Genomic DNA, 14,574 nt, shown 5'->3' on the forward strand with positions numbered 1-14,574 from the left:
ATCAATAAAAATCATTTATTAACATTATCACAGACTCTTTGCTATTCCAAAGGGAATAAATAAATGTTGTTGATCCATTTAACGTCTGTCATATCACACAATCCAAGTCCTTCTAATTCGGAAGACTTCTATTCCTGATAGACGCATAACCTCTAATTAGATTTGTCACTTTTGCAAGATATTATTCCATGGGATTCATAAAAACGAAAAAAGTAATTAGTTTCATGTAATTGAATTATCCAACTCACATATACATTCCGTATCATTGATTGCCGTGAGTAATACGTATTCACCTGTAGAGGCAATTAGAAACATTAGGGGTACGGGCTTTTCATGTTTCGCTCTACATATTTGATTGTACTTTTCACAACATCCGCTTGCTTGACATCTATGAAGCACTGTTGCTAAAGGTCTGATCTAAAAAATAGATATAAATTTTCAAAAATACGATTCTTACTAATGAAAACTTGATATTATTGTTGACATTTTTTCTAAAATATACAATTTACGTTACCAAAAACAAACAGCGTCTGCATTGGAGAACTATACTGGTCAACAAAAAACGAAGAATTGACTACAACGCGCGACAAGCAATATTTCGTGAAACCAGCAGTATTCAACTTTATACAACCGGTTCTTAGAACAAGTGCTAAAATGTGGCAACTATCCCAATCGAAACTACGCGATGTGAAACCGGAAGTGATATATTAGAAAATCCAAAACACCAAATAACAAAAGAAGTAATATTATATATCCAGTGCCTTGTACTAATTGTGACGCTATATACATAGGGCAAACATCTCAGTATTTAGAAAACGGACTAAAAGGTCATCGATACGATAAAAAAAATAGAGCTGCATTAACGAACAATAAAATATCAAAAAAACATGAATTCAATTATAAATGTTCAAGAATTCTTGAAACGGAATCCTATACACGAATAAAAAAAAAACCTGCATGGATAACTACAATTAAAAATCAACTGAAAAGACTGAAACAAGATGAAAATTCAATGATAAGGTATTTTAAAAAAAATAATGATTAGGTACTTAAAACCAGAAACATAAATCGAAATAGTACCAAACCAATGTCCCCGCATATTGTTTTTTGTTTTTTTTTTAATTATTATTTTATTTATGTCTTTTTAGTAACCGGATTAATTCCTTGAATGAGGTTGATTAAGCAATTTGTTACGATTAAGAGAACTAATAGCAAGTCCGGAGAGAGTCTTCACTCTGCTCAGAGCAACGTAAACTTGACCTTTTGCGAATAAGTTTCTACTTAAATGTTGTGCCCTGTAATTTATGCACCGACACTGCCCAGCATAAAATTAAGGGAAGCATTCGTCGCTCAATCTTGCCTTTACCACGTAAAGCATCAAAATCTGTAGCACAAGGCTCTATCCGGACTCCAATACCAGGTCGGTTCCCTGTTATATTTGGGTCATCGAACTCCCAAATACTGCTTGTGGCAGTTCTCCAGGCTCCAACTGCTATCTGCGTAGTGCTGGTCAATCTATTCGTCGGATAGCACCCATAGTACCTATAACCAGCCCATGGTTAACATTGATGTTCCGTCTTAGCATGGCTCGAGAGCCTACACCTAATTTGAGTTGGTTTGGTATACCACCTGTTTTATTGGGATCTTCAGGTAAGTATTCCTCTCGTGGAATATGTTTTAGGATCCAATGAGATGTCTACAGCATTAACGGTGTATACTTTTGTGAGCTTTTCTAACTTTTCTGTCATAGTCGCGTTATACGCATCAACCAGTCTAGTTGTTGGGAAAATTCTGACAGCTTCTCCATCGTCAAATGACTATCAACGGTACTCTGCGGTTTTCTATGATAGATAACTGTTGCATTGTAAGTTCTCCAACGCCAAGACTGTTTAATATGTCCACAAAAGTTGTATCTCCAGCTTGCCTCATATTTTGGGGCAACCCACAATAATGAAGATATTTAAATCGCACAAGACAATTATAAATTATTTTAATTAGCTAATTTTCATCGTTCTATTTAATATTAAAACCTCAAGTTATATACATATTTACAATCAGTGATTGAAATCCTTCATTTTGATACCCAACTCGATATGCTTGATAGTAAAAACAGTTTTTACCTCACAATATGGCGTCCAAAATCCGCCATTTTGGTTTTTTTTAAATGTCTCCTATCTAAGAACACTTGGGCTAATGAAACGAATCTAACGATACCTCAAATGTGAAAATCCGTTCAGCGGTTCTGGAGATACAAGGTAATAAAGAATATTACATACGCGTTAAAAAAATAACCCTTCCTGGCAGTCGGGTAAAAAGATAATTTTTAGAAATGGTTCATATTCATAAGAACGAAGAAGCTATAAGTGAAAAAAAAAAAGACCTAAATAATTACAACAAAGTTCTATTTTTATTTCATTCTTATTTGATAAAGATTTGAAGAATTATCAAAAAAACTAATTTTGAAACAGAAGAGTCCTAAAATCAAGAATATTTAACAACTCAAACTAAACTTACTTATAGTATTGTTATTACTAATTTATTTGAGCAGATAACTAATTTAGTTTTGGGTAAAACGTTGAAAAAAGGTACTGAATAACAAACAACGTGTTGACTCTATTGAATGTGTTTATTAACTGGCTACCAAAAAAGAAAAAAAAACGAAGGAAGACAATACATCCATTGTGTTACAATAAATGAACATAGATGTCGCCACGCGGCTCGTGAACTTTTGTTACTATTTCCAACATTTAGTTATTCAATTACTAAAAATGATTGCTCCATATGTGATTTATGCAAAACACAATTAAATGTTATGAGCATAGAAAGTAAGACGCGAATCTACAAGACCTGTATCAGACCCATACTAACCTATGCCGCAGAAACAAGGGCAGACACAACACAAACAAAGAGAAAAATGAGAACAGCAGAGATGAAGATATTACGAACAATAAAGGGTACCACACTCCACGATAGAATACACAACACAGATACCTTAAGAGAACTGGGAGTACAAGATGTCGTTAGATGGGTAAGAGCAAGACGCCGACAATGGAGAGACCATGTAGAACGAATGGCTCCAGAACGGATTGCCAAATGGGCCAAAACACAGAAACCAGACACAAGACGCCCAATCGGTAGGCCCCCAAAACGCTGGTACGATAGCTGGACATCGGCGTCACAAGAGGGCAGATGACAGACCTGACAGGACCTCGTCCTACTACAAGAAGAAGAAGAAGAAGAAGAAGACAATTAAATGTAAAACACTAGATAAGGCAATAATAATCTAATATAAAGAAATAAGTACTTCCCAAAAACTATAATGCCCATAATATTTGAATAACTTTAATATACTGAGAAAACTAATACCCATTTATAATCTTGTTGCTAATTATTCCTTCTTGCAAATAAAAAAATGTTTCATCACTTTCTCTTATTCAGCATTCCAATTTGTGTTGTAGGTTTCCACATTGTACTAGTATCACTTCAATATCTACAATGGGGATTTTTCATCGTTATTGTTGATTCGTTCCAAGTTCTTCTTGATACTGGATATATCAGACAAATCCATTAACATTGGCTGCGACATCCCTGCGAGCTTCTCTTTTAGGAATCAACGGACCACAGATTCTTTACGAGACGCCACAGCTTATTTTCTTCGTTAATTGAAGTTCTTTGATTCAGATGCGACCAACTGCCTTGGTTAAAGAGATTTTGAAGCGTCCGGGGGTCCACTCGGAGCCTGCCGTCTGACGCAGGGAAGTTAACTTGACGACGCCAAAAACCCAGTGGCACTTACATGTTTTATTAATGAGAAATGTTTAAACATCAATACAGTTTGAAGCGGTTACTTGATAGGTAAGGCAACGCGACAAAAAAAAATTGAAAAAAGTGTCCTGCCATTGGACTAACATCAGATTTAACGGATATGTGATTCGACCTAAATCGACGTCAACATAAGTGTTCAATAGCAATTTAATAGCAATGTTATGTACCATATTTGCGCTGGCACTAAATGATTTTGTCATTAATTACAATGAGTGGTATCATTTACAGGCCACGTTTTATGCAGTCAGCTCTTGGACTATTTTGATCAGTAAATTTTCGTCCTGAATTAGTAAGATGAACCCGGGAGTATTTGAGGTGGATTCGATAGATACTACATATTACATTGCGTACATCGCTCGGTTTTCCCAGTGAATTGTAAATAATAGTTTTATCACAATCAGAGGTCACTGATAACATAGAAATTTAATTCATTTATGACTTGATTTGTTAATACCGACCGTAACAAAATGTAACGACAAAAAACTTGATTTTTCTCAAATAGTTTTTCCAATATCAATTGCAAATTTATAAAAACTCTCGCCGACAATTTCATTTGATCTACCATAGGCGAAGATACCTCATTTTATAAATTTATTATTTTCGTTAAAAAGCAATTGAATCATTATAAATTGGACGGCATTATACGCCGTTATTTAGACAGTTGCACTCAATTGTAATCCTACTTGAAACTTGAAACTACAACTGAATATTTAATTATAAAACGTAAATTGACGAGTAAAATGTAAGAGAGTTTGGTTTAAACGGGATACCAGACGTGAACTGAACCCTTTTTGTACCCCATTCGTCTATTAGAACTTATTTCTTGTCGCCGATTGAACTATCCTTGACGATTCGGTTATTGCCATCCTATTATTCAGTTTTTTGTGTTAAAACCATATGCTGTAGATACAGCCTCGGCCAATAGAAATGCATTTATGTTTACGATTCGATGTTTGCATTGGTAAACAGTGGAGATGATGAGTCCACGTAGACTGACGGTTTGTTAGATGTTTATCGAATTTTATACGGAGAATCAACATTATTTTCCATTTCTTAATTTGGTATAAGTATTCGTATTTATGAAATATTGATTGATCCTCGCATAACTGTCTTCTGCAATTGATATTGGAAGAACTAATTAATTTTGCGTATTTTCTGAACGATTCAAATGCGCATGCTTTGTTTGCAAATTTATCCTATCGCCTCCGAAGGCAACTATATTGAATAATAAGATAAAATTGTATTAAAAACAAGGAACTTCTCAGTCCACCTGGTAATTGAACATAGTAATATTATACCATACTGTGTTAGGGCTTTTTCAAAGTTATCCCACTACTCCAAAAATCACTGTGTATATCGAACACCCACACTTCATGGTACATTATGTTCATTTACTTTTTAACCATTTTTCAGACATGACAACCTTTTTTATAATTCTAATTTTATTACATTGTGCATTAGTATCTATGACACTTTACTCAATAGTGAATTTTTTAGCTATTTAAAAACGAATAGTTCCTAGATGACAACATTATTCTTAAAAACCAATTTATGCCAAAAATGTCTAATAGTGTGGCTTTAAAAAAAATTGTTATATCATTTTATTATTAACATTTTAAAGAAAAGTTTTCGTTGAATCACCATGTATGTGTCGAACCTTCATTTACCATCGATTTATCAATTATATGTAAGAAATAGTTATTTTGTTTATTCAAAAATGATGCTGGTACTGCTTATGCCAAATATCAGTATTGGATAAACATTACCATCTAAATTAAATTGGTTTTATTAAATAACCTACTACAATTAATAACAACTAAAAAAAGGGGAGCCTAAATATATTTTATCAAATACTTACGGATGCTTGATGTTGTTTGTAGGTTCCCCATTTATCTCCAAATATTTCGGGAAGATATATAACTCTAGGACTAGGTTGTTTACATGGATATAAATCGGAAGATACTCTTTGAATATGTTTCTCGAACTGCTCCTCGTCTTCTTCTGATACTGTGACTGTTTTCAAGAATAAAACCAGTACTATAACGCTCAACATTTCTCATAAATTACCCATTACTTGAGCAACATTTTATAATTTGAACGTGTCAATGTTGAGTCGTCTGCATTCATTTGAAAAATGAATTGATATTTTGCCGGGGTAATTACATTTGGCGGTCATCAGTTGTATCAGTGATTCCAATTGAAATAGTTCAAGTGAAGAGCTAATACTTTAATAATACGCACGTGTAGCGTCAATATTATACAGATTGTCCCGTAATCAGCAACGATACTAACAAATATGCAGACAAAAAATAATAACGTAATCACACTCTAAATTATAATAGATGTTCGTCCGACTTTTAGGAAATTATAACCCGGGTTCGTGTACCTATTCACCTATTAGCTGATTGCTTGCCAAAACTACATTTAGATCACAGTTTCCGATCAACAACAACTTTTTTCACTTTTTTGTGTTAATTCTTCCATGATATTTATTTAGTTGTATAATAGATTTTCGATGTTTAATTTATTGTTTTTGAGCAGTTATCGAAATAAATAATCATGTTACAAATTAAACATTAACAATAGTCTCGAAATTAACAGCCGTAAGAAAAATATAACAGGTATAATGGTAATGATATGATAAAAATGTGAAGACGTAAACGCCATTCAAAAAAAACGAACACTATAAAATTACGTGAAGAATTTAAAATTGATACAATGTTTTTAAATATGGTGAAATCAAGCTGGAAGATTCCCTTTCATACAGATAGGTACTTAACAAGCTAATAAAAGTGTGTTAAGACATACTTTCTCGCAGATGGAATATTTTGACAGTTTTTAAAAATATTTTAATGCTTGACACTAGATTATATTATAGAACATATATACCTTTTATTGTATGTTTTTAATTTATCTATGGATGGTGTATCACCACAATGAAAAAAAAATAATACAATCATTTCCTGTTCAATGCAAACATAATAATATATTAAAAAATATCTTCTATTAGTACTATCAAAGTATTTCAATGATTATTAAAGTAATAAATCAATGGCTATAACATTTCCCGATTTGGTTTATGTATATATGTCATCGTAGTACTAGCGAAGGAGTAGCCACTTCAATCAGGGTCCTTATACAAAGAAAAAAAGAAGAAGAAACTTAGTAAGCTATCATTAGTATGGTTATGTTCATTAAACGCTAGTGGTTACTAGTGTTTGCACGTGGTCTATCCAAATAATTCTGTTTATTATTTGATATTCTATAGTAATGGGAAAACCAGGTATGTTCTTTTAAAAATTATTTAGGATATAATCATATTGAGAAATAATATTTTATAAGATTATAAACAAATAAATATGTTGTAGAATTCTCATCTGGAGGCCGAGGCGGCGGTAGAGGAGGACGTGGTGGCTTCGGTGGAGGACGTGGTGGTGGCGGAGGACGCGGTGGTTTCGGCGGTGGCCGGGGAGGAGGAAGAGGAGGATTTGGTGACCGAAACAGCGGTGGTGGCGGCCGAGGTGGAAGAGGCGGTTTTGGAAATAAATCGGGCGGAGGTCGGGGTGGAAGAGGAGGTGGTGGAGGCAGAGGAAGAGGAGGCGGCGGATTCAAAGGTGGAAAAACTGTTGTTATTGAACCACACAGACATGAAGGTGTATTCATTGCCAGAGGTAAAGAGGATGCTTTAGTTACACTTAACCTTGTACCTGGTTCAGAAGTTTACGGAGAAAAGAGAATATCTGTTGAGGTATGTATTTGATAAACATTTTGATTAGTTTATAACCTAAACATGATTAAATAGTAAGTTAAGTTGAAGGTGATAAGTTTATCTTAATCATCAACATTCCAGAAATTCAAACTTTATTGTGTGTTTTTATTATTTTATTCATATATTTAATATTAAATACAGCTAACAATTCTGGGGCTCAATCTGACAATATTAATTTCTCAATTTTTTCAGTTCAATTTATATTTCCAATCTAAAATCTATCTGTTCTTTGTTTGTTTCAGACTGATGGCAACAAAACAGAATATAGAGTATGGAATCCTTTTAGAAGTAAATTAGCAGCTGCTATTTTAGGTGGAGTGGATCAAATACACATGCCTCCTGGTAGCAAAGTTCTCTACCTAGGTGCTGCTTCAGGAACAACGGTCTCTCATGTTTCGGATATTGTAGGCCCTGAAGGATTAGTATATGCAGTAGAATTTTCTCATAGATCGGGCAGAGATTTAATCAACGTTGCCAAAAAGCGAACAAATATAATACCTATCATAGAAGATGCAAGACATCCTCACAAATATAGAATGTTAGTAGGAATGGTAGACACTATATTTGCAGATGTAGCTCAACCTGATCAAGCCAGAATTGTGGCATTGAATGCTCAACATTTTCTAAAAAATAATGGAAACTTTGTAATTTCAATAAAAGCCTCTTGTATAGATTCAACGGCTCAACCAGAAGCAGTATTTGCTTCTGAAATAAAAAAATTACAAGAAGATAAGTTGAAACCAAGGGAGCAAATAACACTTGAACCATATGAAAGGGATCATGCTGTTGTGGTTGGGGTATTTAGGCCGCCACCTAAAATATAACTTTAATCTAAACTATATATATGTATATTACATGAAGATTTTATCATGTTTTTTTTTTTAATAAAATTAGACATAAACAAAGTAATAAATTAGTTTACAATTAGTACCCTGAACTAGATTTATTTTTTTGTAAATGATTGTCATTTAATAGTAAAGGGAATAAGTTTTATTGCGATTATTCATTTCATATTTATTAAATAGAATTAAAATGAGTATAAATAGGTAAACATGTGGTTGTACAATCAAAAACATACAGCAGAAGAAAATTGGTCAATTTAGATGAAAAAAAATATTTGCAATGGAAATATAAAAATTGGAAACAATAGAAAACCATGTGGGACAAGATGAGCAGAGAAATTAGAAATCTAATAGATCAAGAGTCGATAACAGAAGAAATGAATAAAGTGCAGATGAATTAATATGGAGTGATGGTAAAAATGGTGACAGATTAATGAGAAAAAGTAGAGAACATTGGAATAAATGGATACAAGATTCTCTGAAACCCTCATCCAACATCTGAGAAGGTACAGGGAAAAAATATTAAATCTGGTATATAAACTAAAATTCCTATTGAGACTGGTAACAGTGAATAATTTTTATTTTTCCCAAAATTTTACATTAATTTACAACTGCATTGTGTATGATTCATCAATTTTAATTCCATGAATATTTTTACAAAACTGATGTAAAACATCACTCGTATAGGTTCTTCACGTTCTACTATACATCTCTGATTATATTTTGGACAGCATCCATTACCTTCACATCTATGGACCACTGTCTGGACGGGTCTTATCTGTAAAAATGTGATTCAGTATATTTTAATTTCATATACTGGGTATCTAGTAATACTAATTCAGTGCAGTTACTGAATTTTGTGTACATCTAATTTATACACTAAGAAGAAATTCAAACTTATATGGAGGGTAGAGGTAAGGAGGACCATCTCATATGAGGGCTTAGCCTAAAAACTGTTGTAGATGGTAAATTATAATTCAAAATTTGACCAGAATGGCGCTCCTTTCGAACGAAATTTCATATGTACTTCGTTATTTTATATATTGTAAAGTATGCAGTATTAGAAAATTCAATATTTCAATTGACTAGAGTCGTTAATGAAATATTGGTATACAAAATCTAAACTATTCATCTAGTCCAAAATAATTTTGTAAATATAACCTAGAAAAGCTGAATGTTAATTATCGTGAATTTGTAAGAATTTTTGTATTTCTTTCCTTCTGTGTCCTTATTCTTAAACTCTCCTTACCTCTACCCTCCAAACAAACTTAGTTTTTATTTTATTTAAACATCACAGCACTTTGGTACTAAAATAAATGAACTAGTTCTATCAATTTTTTACAGTTTAAATAAATGGTTGTAGAGGACCGTGTACAAAAATATCACAGCACTTTGGTTGTATAACGACCAAAGCAAATCAATTTTCCACTATTCAAGTAAAAGGTTGTAAAGGACCTTTTTCATATATAACAATTTGTCTTGATTTATTTTGTATTCCCTAGAATCGAATATCCCATTTTTTTCTCTCTAATATCTTTGAAAATAATGAAACACACTGCTCTATCCATTAAAAATCCCAGAATATTATTAAGTTGGAATATCTGGAACCGTTGGAAATATTCAAACTTAATACACTGTTAACACCAACACTCACAATTACACTGTCTGACGCGTGTTCCGATAACCAAGTTATCGTCTTCAGAGAAACTGTCACTGAACATAACCTATTAAATATGGAATTCATTTATTGATTATTCTCTGTTAATTAATTATGTGATAAGATATCTGAATTATCACCAGGTTTTAAAAAAATGACAAGAAATAAATTTCAACGTTTCAGCTCATTGTGATACATTTTGTTTCTTGAAAAAACTTAAACTACTTACATGACGTATATATATCATATATTTTGCCCATTGCTCACTGTTTAGAATATCTTGAAGGTAAATCACTTTTGGTTTGGGTACTTCACATGGATACATTTGAACTGAAACTCTTTTGGCATGTTTGTAAAATGCTTCCATTAATTCATTTCCTATTGAACAGGATAACCCAATTGAAAATAGAAGTAATATAAATTTAATATTCATAATTTTATTTCGAAGTGTTTGTCTATTGCTTAACTAGGTAAAAATGTTTTAGAAGATTCATTTATATCTATAAAGAGGAAGTTTCGCAAACCCAACGGGATTTTTGTGGTTATATTGGTAATATTGTCACCTTTTTTAGATATATTAGTCATTTCTAATCTCGTTAATAATTCTTTTCTCGCCATTAATAAGAACAATGACGATTTTTTAAAATTTTGTAATTTTTTTTATTCAAAAACTAAAGGTTATTGTGAAGGAATTACATAAAGTGAATTTATGAATCTAAAAAAAAACTTAAGTAAAGTAAATCAATATCTCTTTTATTCGGATTTTAAGACAGTTAATTTTGAATATGAAATTCGCTGAAAATTCTGTATTTCTTAAAGCAAGAATCAATTGGAACAAACTTGTTTTGTGTCAAGTGTCAAATTTGAAAACATATCACAAATTATTTAGTTATTAGTATTATGGAAGCACTTCTTTGAAACGATACTTTATATACCTTCTTACGCCCTTTTATAGCATATTTCATTAAGTAATAATGCATATTTCTAATGTGTTTCTAAATCTAATATGAAAATTTTGTTTTAAGTAAACACAAATGTAAATCTAAATAAATTGAAATAAACGTCAATTCTACAGTTTGTGTTCTGTGCTCAACGCACATGGGTTTAGAGCTTTATGCACCACAGACCACTTAGATCTAGACGCTCCATGACAATACAATAAAATCAGACTGATTTGATTCACTCTACAGGTCTGCATCGGAAATAATCACATGCGGTGTATTTGAAATTTTGAGTTCAGCGGGAAATTTGAATATTATTGGTAGAATTGAAATAAATACCCACATAACGTTTGTGTTCAAAGCTCCATTTTGAATCCCATGGAGCCTAAACATTCATATGGTGCGTGAGGGCAAGAAGAAGACGCAGCTGTGTTCGACGCATAGATCTTAAAAACGACAATTAGGAACCACAGAACATACCCATAATCTGATACCTACATTGTAGTTCATTGCACTTTTCATAACTCTAAAAAATGAGCTGATAAATAGGTTCAGGTTTTTGGCTAAAATACGCGATAAAAAACTAAATGATACTTGGTTTCGACGCTGCATTGATTTAAAATGACAATCAAAATTGAATCACATGATCTCATTTGACACTCTAAGCGAAATTCCAGCATTACTACATAGCTACCAACAATACCATCCATAGTTTATTAACTTCTTGTATATGGTTTAACTACAAAATTCTGATTTCTTGATGTAATTTTTTGTGAGGGAGCACAATTTGAAATTGGGCATTTGTCGAAAAAAAGTACTACTCAGTTGAATTTAACGGATTTATTAAAATTTGCACAAAATAGAAAATATCAATACTACAAATAATGATCGGTGATTATATCCGAAATATTACTTGGCAAAATATTGAAAATAGAAGTTTCATTTAACATTTTTTCTTAACAATAAATTTTTGGCTTCTTGTTATAATCAAATATCTATTTTTTTTTATATTTTGGTCACACAAGTACAAAATATTCAGTTTTGTAAACCATATTTTTCCAATTACACAAAGTACTTGATATTTCACCCCATGAATTGGCGTGGAAAGTACATTTGTCACTAGTTAATAAGCTTCAATTAAGAAGCAGGATTTCATTTCTCACTAGTGTACAAACTCAACTTTCCACATCATTTCAAAATATTCAATAAGGCTCAAGAAAATATATATGAAATATACATGCTTTTATAATTTCCAATAATACATTAATTGGAATCAATATAATTTTTTGAATTTAATTAAAAACTAACATGTTACCAAAAATTTTGAAAGTACAGGTATATTAGATATCACTTCTCTATTTTCATTATCACTTTCTGAATCAGAACCCTCCAAATTCAGATCTGCACTTTCCAAACTATTATCCCAATCATCAGAACTGGAGTCAGAATCATATCCGAGCATATCTAGAAATTCATCTTCAGCTCCTGTTATTATTACATTTGGAAACATCTGAAATAAAACATGCATTTTATATACAATAATAATTATATTACAAACTATTCAAAAATAATTGTTACTTGAATTATTTTGAAAAATTTTACCTTATAGTCATTCGTTTGAATTGGATTATTTTGTAAATTTATTTTTGTATGTGGCATTGCAAATATCGTCCTTTCAGGTAAAGAGAAAAATTCATTATTTTGTAAATACAGGAATCTCAATGTTTTAATCTTCGAAATCCTATAGGGAATATGGCTAAAATTGTTTTTGTTAAAATTCACATGTTTTAGTAGCTGCAACTTGTCAAAATCTTTGGGCACAGTATATATTTTATTGTCTTCTAATGTCAACCACCTAAAAATAATCAACTTTTTATACTATATGTAATAAATGATCTAAACACATATTACTCTTGGTAAAAATATTCCCTTATTTTTGAGGAAAATATACATTTTTAGTTCATATATTCACTACATACCTTAAATAAATTAGGTCACAAATAGTATTAGGTAGTTTAACAATTTTATTATGTCTAGCACCAAAAGTCTGAAGTTTCGTTAAATTCCCTATTTCATCTGGGATCCTAGTCAAACAGCATGAATTGCACCAGAGCATTTCTAGTGATATCAAACATCCAATATCTTTAGTAAGATCTTTAATAGGATTATGACTAATATTCAAACTTGACAATTGTGGAATGTTCTTCAGTGCTTCTGGAAATCTATCTAAATTATTATATGCTAATGATAAATGTTGGAGATTTTTCAATTGCGATATATCGTTAGGAATTTCCACAATTCTATTACGACCTATGCTAAGAGAATAAAGACCTTGGCACGTTAATAACACATCTGGAAAAGTTGTTAAATCATAATCATCTAGTCCTAAACTTCGAGCACCGGATTGTTGAGCCTTTTCAATGATCGCCAACACTCTATTTATTTGAATAAAGTTGTAAACGGGATTCATTCCGAATTTTATCAGAAATTAGTAAAATAATTGTTCAAGGGTCTGTTTATTTTTTTCTTTATCTCTACTGTCACTGTCATTCCTGTTGTCAGATTTGACCTACATAACAGTGAATTTAAACTACATATAGTCGGTTCACGCAGATTTCAAAGTCAAAACATTTTATTATTTGCTCAAGGTATTATTTATTAACAACGTGAAAATAAATATTGAATTGTAGAAAATATTATATATTACATACAAAAATGGGTAAATTGAATGTTACATCTTTATTATTGTTTATAGTCAGATTGAAACGTTCTCAGGAAACAAATTCATTGTAGTTTCGCAATATGATATACAACATTATTGAAAGGCATTTTAAAAACTTATAAACAACTAACACTATATAATTAAAAAAGTACAACAAAACGATAATAAATCTTCAAAAGAAACTGAATAATGCACACCAATATTATACATTTTTGTGTCACAATTGCCAACTTAATATCCACTTATGCTTGAATCGTTTGTTGATCTATTTCAAGCAATCAAGATAAATTTGAAAATGTGTTACTTGTTCTGAGATAGATATGAACTACAGTAAAATCAGAATTAAACTTGGCGCCATTAATATAATTGGTAATTTATTAGTTTGTGGCTGATGGGACATAGTAGTTAAGATTTATACCCCTAGATGACGAAAATTTGGTCATGAACGATTTAAATGTACGTAATTTGTGTTTTACATTCAAATTATTGTTTCATAAATATGCAATGGTTATATAGAAAAACTCATATCTACGAACACGTTAATGCAATTTCATTCACAATTTTTTTATTACTTTTTATTAATATATTATATTTGAAAATTGAGTAAAATTGTTGGTAATTTATTTATTCAAATCTTAGAAGAATCTATTTTCATTTTTTGATATTGAAGTCAACATTGGTTGGTGGAAAAAACTTTTCTAAACTTTAAATGTTTTACCCTGTATTAGAGAAGTCAGCTTTATATAAATGAATGTAATAAACGTAAGTTTGGTTGCCTGTATCAAAATAGATCATTATTTATATTTTAAATATTTATT

At 31.4% G+C, this 14,574-nt stretch overlaps 3 protein-coding genes and 1 long non-coding RNA gene across 4 annotated transcripts; 1 reads left to right on the forward strand and 3 right to left on the reverse strand.

The window, feature by feature from the left end:
* Nucleotides 1-213: 213 nt before the first annotated feature.
* LOC130897154 (uncharacterized) lies at nt 214-6,202 on the reverse strand. Its single transcript, XM_057805820.1, has 2 exons — nt 5,684-6,202; nt 214-417 (listed from the first exon to the last, which is right to left on the reverse strand). Exons 1-2 carry the CDS (start codon nt 5,876-5,878, stop codon nt 223-225), a joined length of 390 nt encoding a protein of 129 aa, XP_057661803.1. The 5' UTR covers nt 5,879-6,202; the 3' UTR covers nt 214-222.
* Nucleotides 6,203-6,996: 794 nt separating this feature from the next.
* On the forward strand, nt 6,997-8,507 carry LOC130897155 (rRNA 2'-O-methyltransferase fibrillarin). The gene is made up of 3 exons (XM_057805821.1): nt 6,997-7,108; nt 7,194-7,573; nt 7,837-8,507. The coding sequence occupies exons 1-3, from the start codon at nt 7,096-7,098 to the stop codon at nt 8,416-8,418; spliced, it is 975 nt and encodes a 324-aa protein (XP_057661804.1). The 5' UTR covers nt 6,997-7,095; the 3' UTR covers nt 8,419-8,507.
* Nucleotides 8,508-8,988: 481 nt separating this feature from the next.
* On the reverse strand, nt 8,989-10,545 carry LOC130897160 (uncharacterized). The gene is made up of 2 exons (XR_009059665.1): nt 10,323-10,545; nt 8,989-9,214 (listed from the first exon to the last, which is right to left on the reverse strand). It is a non-coding gene; the product is annotated as an uncharacterized LOC130897160 (long non-coding RNA).
* Nucleotides 10,546-11,859: 1,314 nt separating this feature from the next.
* LOC130897158 (leucine-rich repeat protein SHOC-2) lies at nt 11,860-13,615 on the reverse strand. Its single transcript, XM_057805827.1, has 3 exons — nt 13,014-13,615; nt 12,637-12,889; nt 11,860-12,544 (listed from the first exon to the last, which is right to left on the reverse strand). Exons 1-3 carry the CDS (start codon nt 13,502-13,504, stop codon nt 12,338-12,340), a joined length of 951 nt encoding a protein of 316 aa, XP_057661810.1. The 5' UTR covers nt 13,505-13,615; the 3' UTR covers nt 11,860-12,337.
* Between the last annotated feature and the right edge of the window lie 959 nt (nt 13,616-14,574).

Source organism: Diorhabda carinulata, chromosome 8 (genome assembly GCF_026250575.1).
Source record: "Diorhabda carinulata isolate Delta chromosome 8, icDioCari1.1, whole genome shotgun sequence".
Lineage (NCBI taxonomy): Eukaryota > Metazoa > Arthropoda > Insecta > Coleoptera > Chrysomelidae > Diorhabda > Diorhabda carinulata.

Bases quoted from the DNA above. Each gene is read 5' to 3' on its own strand.
- LOC130897154 (XM_057805820.1), bottom strand. From the start codon at position 5,878: ATGTTGAGCGTTATAGTACTGGTTTTATTCTTGAAAACAGTCACAGTA. The intron at 418-5,683 runs GTAAGTATTTGA...TCTATTTTTTAG, and splicing joins ACAAACAACATCAAGCATCC to ATCAGACCTTTAGCAACAGT.
- LOC130897155 (XM_057805821.1), top strand. The intron at 7,574-7,836 runs GTATGTATTTGA...TGTTTGTTTCAG, and splicing joins AAAAGAGAATATCTGTTGAG to ACTGATGGCAACAAAACAGA.
- LOC130897158 (XM_057805827.1), bottom strand. From the start codon at position 13,504: ATGAATCCCGTTTACAACTTTATTCAAATAAATAGAGTGTTGGCGATC. The intron at 12,890-13,013 runs GTATGTAGTGAA...GATTATTTTTAG, and splicing joins TGTGACCTAATTTATTTAAG to GTGGTTGACATTAGAAGACA. The intron at 12,545-12,636 runs GTAAAATTTTTC...GTTTTATTTCAG, and splicing joins TTCAAACGAATGACTATAAG to ATGTTTCCAAATGTAATAAT.